Source organism: Heloderma suspectum, chromosome 2 (assembly GCF_057233095.1).
Source record: "Heloderma suspectum isolate Gila_16-S chromosome 2, 16-S_ref, whole genome shotgun sequence".
In the NCBI taxonomy this organism is placed as follows: domain Eukaryota; kingdom Metazoa; phylum Chordata; class Lepidosauria; order Squamata; family Helodermatidae; genus Heloderma; species Heloderma suspectum.
Genome location: NC_139459.1, coordinates 251842902 through 251856585, shown reverse-complemented (window position 1 = coordinate 251856585; position 13684 = coordinate 251842902). Strand labels below are relative to the sequence as shown.

Below are 13684 nucleotides of genomic sequence, written 5' to 3'. Positions count from 1 at the left end.
CAGATGGTTTCCAGAGGGCTCTGGGGAGCTTTCTGGCTGATACGGCTGGCTCTCATGTCAAAACCTTGGTTGATCTGTGGAATGTAGAAATGACCCGGGCGGCTGACACAATCACTCCTGAGTGCCCTCTCCAGAGTAGAGCTTGTACTGTCTCCCATGGTATACCCCAGAGCTGAGAGTGATGAAACAAAATAGGAGATGGCTTGAGTACAGATGGAGAAGAACTCTTAGTGGGTGAAATCAAACCCTGGTATGTGCCTATGGTAAAGTATACGCAGGGACAGTGAGGGCGGCAAAGAAACATCATCTTGCTGCCTCTATTGAATCTTCTGTCTGCCGCCCCATGGAACTTCTCAGAGTCATCTGGGGGCTATTACGTGCTGGCCCTAAGGACTCTGTAGATCTCTCTGAGACCTGCTGTAATCCATTTGCTAGGTGCTTCCAGGATAAGATCTGTTGCATCCACCTGGATTTAGACTCCAGTGTTACAGCAGGTGAATCTGGTGAGGTATCCAGAACACAGCCTTGTCCTGTTCTCTTGGATGAGTTTCAGTTGGTACAGCTCAAGGACGTTGACAAGGTGCTTGGACAGGTTCGTGCAACCACTTCCGTACTGGATCCTTGCCCCTCTTGGCTGATAAAAACTGGCAGGGAAGGAATAGCTGGCTGGATCAGGGAGGTGATTAATGCCTCCTTGAGAGAGGGAGTGGTTGCAGGCCACCTCAAAGAGGCAGTAGTGAGACCACTCCTAACGAAACCCTCCCTGGACCCAGAAAGTCTTAGTAATTTTAGGCCAGTGGCAAATGTTCTTTTCTTGGGTGTATGCCCCGGCTGTGGGCTGCTAAGGTTTGGAGGTGTGGCAGAAGTGATAAGCCAGATCCAGGTTTGCTAACAAGGAGACTTTGTTGAGTACTTACAGCGCACAGGCGTACCCAATGGTTGGATCAAACAGCTTCTCTGGTTCAGAGAAGCTGTCTGAGCCAACCACTGGGTACGCCTGTGCGCTGTAGGTACTCAATAAAGTCTCCTTGTAAGTAAACCTGGATCTGGCTTATCACTATCTTGGAACCTCCAAACCGTAGCAGCCCGTGGCCAGGGCATACACTGGCCAAGGTTCTTGAGCGGGTGGTTACCAACCAGCTCCAGACATTCTTGGATGAGACCAATTATCTAAACACATTTCAGTCAGGGTTCAGGCCAGTATGCTGATGACATGCAGTTCTATTTCTCTTTTTCATCTTCTTCAGGTGAGGATGTGCTAAATCAGTGCCTGGGTGTGACAACGGACTGGATGAGGGCTAATAAACAATCCAGGCAAGACTGAGATGTCGTTAGTGAGTGGTTTTCCTGACCAGATGGCGGGTGCTCAACCTGTTCTGAGTAGGTTGGACTCCCCTTGAAGGAGCAGCTTTGTAGCTTGGGGGTACTCCTGGAGCCATCTTTGTCACTTGAGGCTCAAGTAGCCTCAGTGACACGGAGTCACTCCTACCAATTTCAGTTGGTGGCCCAGCTATGCCCCTATCTGGACAGGGATAACCCGGCTTCAGTTGTCTATGCTCTGGTAACCGCAATGCGCTCTACGTGGGGCTGCCTTTGAAGACAGTTCAGAAGCTGCAGCTTGTGCAAGGTGCAGTAGCCAGACTGATAACAGTGACCAGAAGGTCTGAACATATAAGACCAATTCTGGTCCGCTTGCACTGGCTGCCTATATGCTTCCGAGCCCAATCAAAGTGCTGGTTTTGACCTATAAAGCCCTACACAGCTTGGGACCACAGTATGTGGTGGAGGGTCTCTCCCAGCGTGAACTGACCCACACAGTACACTCTGCAGCTCAGGCCCTCCTCCAGGAGCCTCCTCCAAGGGAGGCTCAGAAGGCAGCAAAAAGGGAGAGGTCCTTCTTTGTGATGGCTCCCTGTTTATGGAATAATCTCCCTGACGAGGCCTGCCTGGTGCCAACATTGTCATTTTCTCAGCACCAGGTTAAAACTGCCCTCTTCTCTCAGGCATTTGGCAGCATATAATGAGTCTCTTGATTGTCTCTGGCTGATTGTTTTTGTTTTAGATATATGTTGTTGTTGTGTATGTTATTTGTTCTATGTTATTACATGAACGGTTTTATATTTTATATAATGTATTTTAATGGTTTTTAATTTTTATGAACCGCCCAGAGGGCTTCGGCTATAGGGCAGTATAGAAATATAATAAATGAAATGAATGAATGAATGAATGATCCAGCCCTGCTGGATCAGATCAAGAGACCTTCTAAGTCCAGCCTCCTCTTTCCCACAGTGGCCAGCCAGATGTGTCTGGGAAACCCACAAATGCGATATACGAAGGCAAGATCCCTGCCACACTGTTTGCCTCCCAGCAACGGGTATTTAGTGACCTACTACCATGGTGTCTTAAGATTTGCATTTAGCTATCATCACTTATAGTTGTCGATAGACCTAGCCTCAATAAATGTGTCTAATTTCCACCTTCTAAAGTTGTCTAAGCCAGAGGCCACCCATCACAACGTTTAGTTCTAGCCAATTCAAGATTTTACCAGTGATAAAATATAAGATACGGTTTTATCTCCTTACATTTCTGCTGAAGACTTATTAAAAATGGTTATTAAGTGACCCTTAGAGAGCTTTTTCCCTATGTTGAACACCAGGAATTACACAGAAGACCTACCTTAACTTCACAGGATAGGGTTCGACCACCTTCATTTTGATTAGAGTATATTCCTGAGGTCCTACACCCTACGAGCCAAAACACAAACAATGAATACACTACATCCACATCTGGCTGTGATGAGGTATTCAGAGAATGATCAGATTTCCCAATTTAAACTAGCTTTCATATACTAGAATGGTCTGTATATCAACAACAAAGCCAACACTTGCACTATCCCTGCTATTTGACGCCTGCTCATCTAAGTAATAATGTGTGCATTTCAAGACAGTAAACCTGCCAGTAAGCCCAACAAGGGGAGTGGAGATTGTGGGGAGAAATCCAGTGTAAGCAATGCAAACAGCAGTTACACCAACACAGTGGCCAGGATCCCAACAGGTTGCCAAAAGCATATGTCCCCAAAGGATTTCCCGCTCCCCTCTCTGAACTGACTCCTGATTCCGTATCACAAACTACTTTTAAAACACCCTTAGCGCCGCTATTTGGATCCTGATACTGTATAGATTCTGCCCAAGTCCCTGCAGGTTCCCAGTTAGATAATTAAGTAAGCATTCAGATAAGACTTGGCCAGGAACAGGGATCCAGCAGAGGAAGGGGGTTGGGTGGGGATTTTCGCCTTCCCCCTGCAGTTCCCTGCCATGCTGTTCTGCTAAGCACAAGTCTGGATCCAACTCATTCTATGCTTCCCCTTCCTCTGTGAGTGGCACTGACTGGGTTGATGGGGCCCTGTGCAAGAAGCCCTTTGGGGCCCCCACACACACATTCCTGGGTACTCCTGCCCAAATTTGTTCCCTCCATGCTTTTTCTCTGCCACCCAACGTGTGCTTGCCCTCTCCCCCAACCCCTGTCACCTCCAGTGCACTTTCTCTCCCTGCCCCCCATGCTGCTTCTTTTTCTCTATCTCTCTGCTCTTTCTCCCCTCACCTCAAACCTGTTCTTCTCCCCCTTACCAGGGCAGCAGCATTTGTGCCTTCTAGAGCTCTCTCCCCCGGCAGCGCCATTTCTTTCTCTTTTCTCTCTCTCTCTCTCTCTCTCAAACATCTATAACAGGTTGGGTGGGCTACAGAGGAAATTGCACCAGGCATCTTGATTTCTGCAGTGTGCCTCTCGGCCCATGTAGCCATCTAGAGAAATGAAGATGCCAGGCATGACTGCAGCTTCCTCCTGAGGCTGCCCAACCTGTTCTACATTTTAAAGAAAGAATCGATAGTGAAAGAAAAGGTGCTGCCTGGGGGAAAATCGAGCAGGAGGGCTTGCCAGCGGAGAGCGAACAGAGTGTCAGCGGGGGGAGAGTACCTGGAGCACTGGGGGAAGCAGAATGCATTTGGGGGGCCGTCTAGACCACAAGGCCCCAGAGCCCCACCCAGTGGTCTGGCCCTAGTGGCGCCTCTGTCCTCAGTTCAAGGCAACATGTCATCAGTAACCAAACGTATCAAAACTCATTCATTACCTCCCCTGTTTGTCTGTCATGATCCATGCATGGTTGTCCATCTTTTGGTGAATAAATAGTGTATCTAAAAGACAAATTAAAGCATTACTTAGGTTTGTGTGCCAGAGACTGAGTACGGAATCCTTTCTGTGTTGAGGTCACAAGGCCAGCTTAACATTAAACAAACATGCCACCAACAGTTCCAAGTTAGTTGAGCCCTGTGAAAAATAATTCCAAGCAGAACGCTGCTGCTAGAAAAGAAACAGAGTGGGACAGTTCCTGATTTTCCATTTGACTTTCACCTCCCACAGAAAATCTTCAAACTAGGCCACCACATCTGGTTAATACAGCCCTATTTATTACTGTGCTGCATTAGATTTTCATATACTTAGCCATTAAAGAACCAGGTGTATATCTTAAGCTCCTCCTGCATTTGCAGGAGCTATAGCTCTGTGGATGCAAAAGGACAACACCTGTATATGTAATGATCTACTCATTTACCCACGAACAGGCGAGTGTTATTGACAATATTGTCAAATATTGCATATTTTGACAGTTGTATCTAATTTAGAGCGCAATCCTATGGCCCCTAGATGGCATCTGAGGGGCCATATGACGCAAGAGATTTCCCCCTCTGAGGTCCTAGACAGAGCTATGACCTCAGAGGGGGAAATCTGAGTGGGGATTTCCCACACACACTCACTCCACCTCTCCCAGCCATGGAAAGCTCTGTGGTGGCTGCTTCTCCCAAGGTCTGAACATGCTGGTAGGGAGAGAGAGGAGAGGCCACGGCTCTGCTAGATCCCAAGGCCTCCCACCCCTGCCAGTGCACATCAGCTAGGCAGGCTCAGAGGCCCATCTAGGGAAAAATACAGCAAAGGAGAATGGAGAGGAAAGAGTCTGGCAGGGCATGGGATACTCAGAAGCCTCCAGTCTCAGAGGCTTCCACCATTCAGGCATCTGATCTGTAGGACTGCACCCATATTTAATTTCACTTAATGAAGAAGCCATTTTTGAGCAAATCAAGAATACTTATTTCATCACTGGGATAACTCATCCATGGTTTAAAGTTGCACTGGTATTTCCCAAAATTTCAAAGACTTCCCACCAAAAAGAATGCATGGAAATTGGATGTGTGTGCTCAGAGAGCCCATCATCAAATAATCCCCCAGGCCACATTTCTGGAGCAGTGCAAACAGCGAAGCAAGCGGAGTTTTCAAGCTACTATTAAGTTTTATAGAATAGACACATCAAGGAAATCCACTTACCGTTTTCCAAATTTAATTTTATTTCTTTCCCTCAGGGTTAGAAATTGCCACCGTACAAAAGAATCATAGTAGGGGTTGACATCAGTGGTAATGAAGGAACGCCTCCAATCCACCTGGAAAGGCAGAAAAATAAAGAGTCTAGTAGTATCCCAAAAATCTGTGTGAAATTCTGAACCACCATCAATAGTTCCTCCCCTTCACTCATAGGCCTGAATCAAAAGAGCTGTAAAATTAATTCCAGGTGCACAGGAGGGCTTCAGATGTGAATTTCTTGAACAGCAGTCCCTCATTCCACATGGCAAACTGCTTTTAAAACCTAGGGGATTTTGAAAAATAGAATGTGATATAGCATGGGCATCAGCTGTTCAAACGGAAAAAAGAAAATGCTTCCGACAGGGCTAGCACAACAGGGCTAGCGCAAGCCCCTTGCAGGAGCCTAAGCAGCATACTGGATTCTAGCAATAGTAACTGTTACTCCATTCCATAAAAGCTATTTTTGCCCTAAATAGGAAAAACCAAAAAACTTGCCATGAACATATATAATTAGGAAATGTTCTTTCAGATCAGACTTTAAAAATGTTTTTTAAAGGTCTACAGCATAATATAGCCTTATAGTAACATAGAAAAAAGGAAAAAAATTGACCTAAGGCCAAAATTTTTGCTCAATAATGGTTTTAAAAATAGCAGGTACCTTCAGTCCCATACTCTTCAAATCTTGAACAGCCAGGGGTGGGAAGTAATCAAGCCAATGTTCAGCCTCTGAAAACTTCACTATTTCTTCATCAGAGAGGCCTAGAGACTTCATGATTCCCCACTGATATTTTGAAGAGCCAGTCTTGGCAGCAGCCTTACTCTTTAAAGAAAATGAGAAAACACAAAGGAAATACCTAGCAGACTTAGCATGGCAGCTTCATTATGTTCATAAAAACCTTGAGAGAAGTAACCCAAATGATAGAAGAAATGCAGGTTGAATTGATCCATTTTTTTCACATTTAATGATAATATATGAGACACTCATATATTATATGAAGATAATGTATGATATATATGAGAGATAATGTACTTCCGAGACACAACTAATCTTCCAATAGCACCATAAAAGCACTAATACTTTAGATCGGAGGTGGTGACCTGTGGCCCTCAGACTAATTTGGAAAGCGTCTGCAAGAAGTCAGTTCAGGACTCTTCCAAGAGTAGTATATCCCTCCTCAGACAGTCCACTGGGCAGGGAGAAACAGAGACAGACAGAGAGAGAGAGAGAAAGGGAGGTTTCTGGCCTCACCCACCACTGGCTTCGACCTGACAGATTACTCCCCCCCCCCCACTATAAATTATACCTTTTTTCCTTTAGCCTTGTCTTTGATGACCACGTCTTCCCCCTTTGTCTCCTCCTCTTCCTCTTCCTCTTCATCAGGGAATTCCGGTGGACATCCATACAGCTCCATTTCTCGTTTCAACTTATCTGCACATGCCTATAGGAAAATCCACAGTGGCTCAGTAACTATGGTTAGGGCAATTATTTTTGTGTGCAAAAATTTGGGATCAATTACTTTGGCAATCCCAAACTTGGCATCTTATCACCTTTCTATGGCAACAGTTAAAGCAGACAGTGCTGGGCAAGTGATCTGACTCACGCTGTTTCCCTGAGAACCACAAAATTCTTTTAAATGTGGCCTCCCCATTTTAGCTTCCAAAGGAGATAATAGGCTGGATCCAGACCTGCCCCTCTGCAAATGTAAGAGTACTTTTCATACACAGAAGGAAATGGGATCCAGTGGAGGCTTCCTGCTGGAGGAAGGTGGCTATTTTCTCCAGTTCCCCCTTCCTCCTGCAGACCCCAGCACTGCCTCCCATACTGTCCAAGAGGGTTCTCCAACCCTACAGAACAGCATGAGAGGTTGTGCTGGGGCGGAAAGTGGGGATCAGAGTAAGTCACCATCCTCCCCTTTCCTCCAGCACCTGTGGAAAACCGTGGTGAGCACACGTCTGGATCCAACTCATTGGAAACAAATACTGACGATCAGCAATAAGTGAGCTAGCTTACTAGAAGCCATCACAACAAGCAAGCCATTAATCTACTGTTGATTTATGTAAGTTATAGGTGACAAATCCTGACAGCTACATTCCAAGTTCTGTTAATATTTCCAGATGCTGATGCTGAAGGACAGCACCTCTTTCATATACAAGACTATTCTTTCCTCCATGATACAGGAAATGCAGCAAAGTGAGACAGAGGCTCAGTCAAGCATCATCCAATCCCCCGCCAGGACACTGTGGCTGTGATCCAAAGACCAATGCAGTGCCTTCTGTGCAGGCAGCAGGGCTCTGGGCTTGTTCGCTGAGCAGCTGCCCCCTACCTTCCCACCCCCCGCCACCATAGTAAACAGCTTTTGAGACAGAGGGAACTTTCAAAAGCAGAATGCAATAGGTCATATGGGTCTGCTGTTCCAAGAAAAAAAGAAGTCAAAAATGCCACTGGGCATGCACAAATCCTGGGGTACACCTAAAGCAGATCTGTAGATCCCTGTCTTTCACTTTAAACAAGCCAATAATAAACACATATATATGTATGTATGTATGCAACTGTTATGCCACCCTTCCCCCAACTTGGTGCTCTCCAGATGCTTTGGACTTCAACTCTCATCAGCCCCAAACACCATGGGGAATGGTGAGGAATGCTGGGAGTAGTAGCCCAAAACATCTGTAGGGCACCAAGACGGGGGAGGGCTGTGTTATGCCATCCACATGAGCACTGATTACTACGACAGAAGATCAATTCACACTGGGATGCTAAACCAGACATACCCAAACCTTTCACTACACCACAAGAGAATTTGCACACGATACACCTTTTGACCCCTCAGATCTATGATATGTCAGGCACAATACTTTGTCTCTGAACACAGAATGAGTTTTTTGTCCATTCAGGAGACAAAGCCCAGATTTTACCTTAATGGGCATGCCAGTACAATGCAGTCCAAAAGGGAATAGGCAGCTTTTTCCTTTTAGCTTCTGGTACCCAACTGCAAACTGTGGGAAACATGAAAACAATGCCAAGCATTATTTAGTATAAGTTGAATGGGGGAAAGGGGGAGCGGTCAAATACAAGTGCAGGGTTAGAAGCAGTAAGAAGTGCTTTCATTGAATGGCAAAAGGTCAAATTGCTGTAAAGGCACATGCTACCCTTATATAGTCAGCCCTAAAACAGAATTTGAAAGGAACAGAAAAAGGAAAATAATTAGAGATTAGAAGTAGTCTAAATCCCATAGCTGTTTATTATGCAATCCTATATGTACCTACTCAGAAGTATTACTCTCAGAGGCTCTGGACAGAGAAAAATACATTTTTAAAGTTTGTATAGAACACTTATTTGGATTAGGTTAAAACAGATAAAGCTTTAACAAAATGCTAATTCCTCCAGCTAACACCCAGCGAAGGGAAGCCCAAGAACAAATGTCCCCAGCTGATTTTAAAGTTGAGCAAGTGGATCTCTAGAACAGCCTTCCCCAACCTGACGCTCTCCAGATGTTTTGGGCAACAACTCCCATCATTCTTTACCATTGACCATGCTGGCAAAGTCCAAAACATCTGGACAGCAACAGGTCAGGAGAAAAGAAATTCAGCTGTGGTACAACCACTTAGGATAACTCTCTACATGCCTATGCTACCTGAACTGGTACATGGATAATATACCAGAGCGAGTTTTCTAGATCAATCGACAGTCTCACTCTCACAATTAGTTTATTTATGGAATTCCCCTGCTCTCTGTGAGTGTTTAGATGGGCTCTTAAGACTCTTCTTTTATTTCAGTCCACTCTGGGCTGAGGAGGGTTTTTAGTCCAGTGTGCTGAGTTTATTTTAATTAGCTGGCTTTTTGAACCTGTTTTAAATGTTAATATTTCTAATACATCCTTATATCGAAAGATCTCATGGTGGGTTACAATCAGTAAAAACAATTTGACATAAAATTAAAAAAACACAGCAACCTGCCCCACCCCCACCCCAATCCAGTATCAAATCAGCAATGTTCTGTTGAATTTGAATTTTGTTTTAAATTATTGTTCTTAAATTTTGAACTTTAGGAATTTGTATTTTAAATAAATAAATAAATAAATCTGAGGTGGTAAACCTGTGTTTGTACTGCACCATTTCAGACCGCAGGTAGGGACTCGCAAGACTGAATATTTGTCCATACAAAACAATTCCTTGCACGTAGAAAATCAGCATGTCAGAGAAAAGGCTAGGCTAGAACTTCCTGACATTTTATTTATTTATTTTATTAAATGTATTAAAGACCTCATAAAATATTTTTTCTAGGCATTTTAAAATTTATATCATCATCATCATCATCAACAATACAGAACTCAAACATGCCAATGACATCAAGTTTTCTATAGAGGAGTATTCAATCATGTGAAGCTCAAATACAGGTTCACCATCTCAATGAGTACTAAGTGGACAAGCTTGTGATGGATACCAGAGAAAAGGTGGTCTCTCAAGCACACTGGAACCAAAGCCTTCCTACAGAAAAACCAGAGGGAACCATCGTAGAGGGAGCAGCACAGTTGTAGGGTGCTCCTAGTTAGTCTCCGCATCTACACAAATGGAACTCTCAAACTATCATTAATTTTCTCTGAACTAAAGATCTGTGAGTTAAAACCAAGAGGACACACAAGGGATAGCATTCAATTATTATTTTTGAATAATAAATGTGCAAATAGGTACTCAGTTGGCTTGAGGACTGAATGCAAAAACTCTGTTTTCTTTGGAGGGGCTTGTTGAAGTTGCTCACAAAGGAAAATTCTTACCTCACACTTAGATAAAGAAAACGTGTGTCCGAGGTGAAGCCGGCCATTCATGTATGGATACGGAAAGGTGGCAAAGTATTTCCCACTGCTGAGTAGAGATTATAAAACAATAAAACACACATCAACTGACTTGAAGTAATTAAACTGATTACTAAGGCTGCATTCCTATACTTCAGTGTTCTTTAAGAAAGATGTTGAATATAACCACAACACCCCCCTTCCCCACAACAGGCATTTCATTTGAAACAAATGCAGCAACTCATGTATAAAGACTAACAATGTCATAAATTAGGGCTGTCATCCAATTAAAGAAATGTTTGCCAATTAAATGTGAGTTTTGCTCAATTAACTGGTTAAGGGCGCAATCCTATAGTCGCTAGACAGCAGCTAGATGGCCATAGGATTGGTCGGTTTCCAGGAACTGACTTTGGAGCCCGCGCTCCAAGGTCGGTTCCCAGAGAACCGCCTCCCTGCCCCCTCCCCACTTCGCCTCGTAGGTGGCACAGAACGTCCCCAGGCTCATGAGAGTAGCACGGGGCAAAAGGGGGCGTTCTCAGGGGTGGGGAGTGTGGAAGTGCCAGTATGATGCTTCCTATGCGTCGTCCGGCCTCCCCCTGCCCTGAAGTCCTGCGGCTAGGCAGCCGAAATCAGCCATCTAGCCATGAATGCAGAGCAGCCGGAGCGCAGAGGAGAAGATCCCCTCTGAGCTCCGCCTGCCTTGCATTGGATAGGCAGTCGCCTCCAAGTTGGAGGCAGCTGCCTATCCTGATAAGATTGCTCCCAGGGTGATATTCAATTCTGCGTGAGCAGAAGGAAAGCTCACGCAACAGCTCTTTCCTTTCTCCTCCTCCACTCCTGTACCACCCCCACCTCGCCAAAAGCTTCTCCAGAGGCCAGGCAAACCAACCAAACATTGTGGGCTGTGTCTTACAGCAGGGGTGGGTAGATCTCCAGATATTTTGGACTTCAACTCCCAGCATGCCTAACAACTGGCCATGCCTGCAGGAGTTTCTGGGAGCTGAAGTCCAAAACATCTGGAGAGCTATCTTCTGCCCACCCCGTCTTACAGGGTTGCAGTAGGAAGGAGACATTATCAAAATCAAAAACCTTGCATGAGTGGCGCAAGTTTCCTCTACCCAACACCAGTCCCATCTCAAGATCCTCAAAAACCACAGAGAATTCTTTCTGCACAGCCACTCCAATTGCTCCCCCTGGTTCCTACAAATGAAGTGTTCATCCAGTGTTGCACAAATGGACTTCTATTTACACAATGAGACTTTTCGTTCCTCTCCTCCTCCCTGTAGCCCCTTCCCTGCATGCCACCTAAACCAGCTCCAGAGTGTCTCCCAACCCTCCACAGCAGATCTGAGGTTGGGGGGAAGGGGAGAGGATCCATTTGCCAGTGGTGTGCATTCCACTGATGGCTGGACACAGGTGGATGCAACTCAAGATCTGCTATCTGGCTACTTTTTCTCAGTTTACAAAGATAACAAAAAGAGCTTGCAACTGTGATGTGGCCGCCCAGAGCAAATTGTGAAAGTGCATAGATGGGTGTGATCGTTAGCTTCAGCTTGTACTCAGATCTCCCTATGAGTTCTGATATTAATCTATGCCCTTTTGAGGGCACCATCATGTAAACTAAAGGGATCATACAGTCTCAGAACATCAGGAGAAAAATCTACTTAAGTGGTTGTGCTGGTTAGCCTAACATAATTATTGCCCTACCATGCTGTGCCAACTGTAATCTGATTCTGGCGTGTATTTCTGAAGGCCATTCTCTTCTATGCATCATCTTGGGAACATTTAGAAACAGACTTCAGGTGCAAACTGGAGGAGCACAATCCAGGATACCCTTTCTCAGTACTTCAACATTTGTTAATATAATTTGCCAGTATCATAGATACGGCCCAGCTCTGGACTTTGCTTATTCATTGTTCTATCTAGATAGATGCTTTGTTAATGTAATACTGGACGTAATCTTCCATTTTCCCAGCTCTAGCCCCTAATCTGCCTTTGTGTTTGCCTGGATCTCATAGATTTAACCCTTCTGGTGGGGCTTTGATCTTTCTAGGGAAGCGCCAGATCCCACCCACTCTCTAGCAAGGGACACGTATGCTTGGTTTCCACAATATATACAGACTTCTATCCTACATGTAGTAAATTCTGTATGTCCCATAATACTACCCAAGAGCATACTACTATGCAGAAGATTAAATCCAGAAGCTGCGTACCTAATCCAAAACTAAGTTGATTTTCTAATGATATAAACTGTCTTTACGTCATAACTTTAAATACTGAAGTGGTTACACAGCTAACATTTCCCCCAAATTCCAGTATTTTGCATACCCAACACCTCCCCCGAGTTTTCTGCTATCCCTGGAAAGAGTATTCCCACCTTTTGTGGTTTGCAGCATCTGCAGCATTAACCTCAAATGCTCCATCATCCTGCCACTTCTGCTGGACTTCCTTTTCAATCTTTCTCAAGAAGTCTAATTTTGCTGTCCCCTTCCGTTCCTTAAAAAAGAAGAACATTCTCTTATTAGAATGACTGGCTTCATTAGCCTGGGATATCATAACTGAACTCTCCCCCTGTACACAAAACCTTACACTGACCCTGAACATTAACACCATAGCACTGAATGAATAAAATGCTTCTTTTACAAAGTTTGAGGCTAATGCATTAAATGAAAATCATGAGCATTTACACTTTCCACTTCTACTCATCTTTTCATATGAGTTCAGGTCCTAGTTATTTTGTCGGGATTATCAAGCTTGCAAGGCCAAGGCCTGTTAATCTGATAACTCATTTATTAGTTGCTGCCACACTTTAAAAATTTCCATGAACTATCAGCTGGACACTTATATCTGGAGACCCCAATACTGGATAGATAGACCAGAGAGGAATAATCTGAAGAGGAAACAAGTGAAATTGTGCGAAGTGGACATATTACATACGTTTGCTCATTTACAAGTGTGCTCCATAGAAAGTGTGAATGCAAGGGACTTTAAATGTGCAGACCTTTTTGCTTGAAGTTCCCAGAGAAAAAAATACACACATGCACAATATGATCTGTTGACAATACACTTAGCTACAGAAGACTCATCATCACAAAATAAATCTGCAATGTATGAATTGCCAACACTGTTAACCTAAATTAACTTTAATCAGTCATAGCCTACTTACGTTTTGCCAACTGGATATTCTCAGTGCCTTAAAAATGAGAGACTGAGGTGTTATGCAAGCTGACAGAACAATGTGACAGTTGTTTCTGATCAATGAAGCATGAGAGTTTCAAACCCAGATAGTCATAATAGTGGTTAATGAGCCAAAGGGCAGTGTCAGAAAAGAGTCACATTCACCACCAACACACCAGGCTGAGCACGTCTGAAGTACGCAACAGCACACTGCATGGGAGATGAGCCCAGGGCAGAAAGCACTCCAGTGCAGTCTTTGTCATATATACACCATTTGGAAGCCACGTGAAACTTCTAAGGGGAAGTGA

General features: G+C 44.4%; 1 protein-coding gene across 4 annotated transcripts in view; it reads right to left on the bottom strand.

Annotated features, from left to right (window-relative positions):
* The window catches only part of LARS1 (leucyl-tRNA synthetase 1), a 59981-nt gene that overhangs the window by 43339 nt on the left and 2958 nt on the right, over positions 1-13684 (bottom strand). For 2 of the 4 annotated variants that reach the window (XM_084838748.1, XM_084838750.1), the window contains exons 2-9: positions 12577-12695; positions 10182-10269; positions 8323-8403; positions 6711-6845; positions 6065-6226; positions 5374-5486; positions 4127-4190; positions 2677-2744 (exon numbers count right to left, since the gene is read on the bottom strand). In XM_084838748.1, the coding sequence (XP_084694874.1) occupies positions 2677-2744; positions 4127-4190; positions 5374-5486; positions 6065-6226; positions 6711-6845; positions 8323-8403; positions 10182-10269; positions 12577-12695 (830 nt within the window). The remainder of the gene's footprint in view (positions 1-2676; positions 2745-4126; positions 4191-5373; positions 5487-6064; positions 6227-6710; positions 6846-8322; positions 8404-10181; positions 10270-12576; positions 12696-13684) is intronic. The other 2 variants (XM_084838749.1, XM_084838751.1) reach the window with 1 other exon arrangement.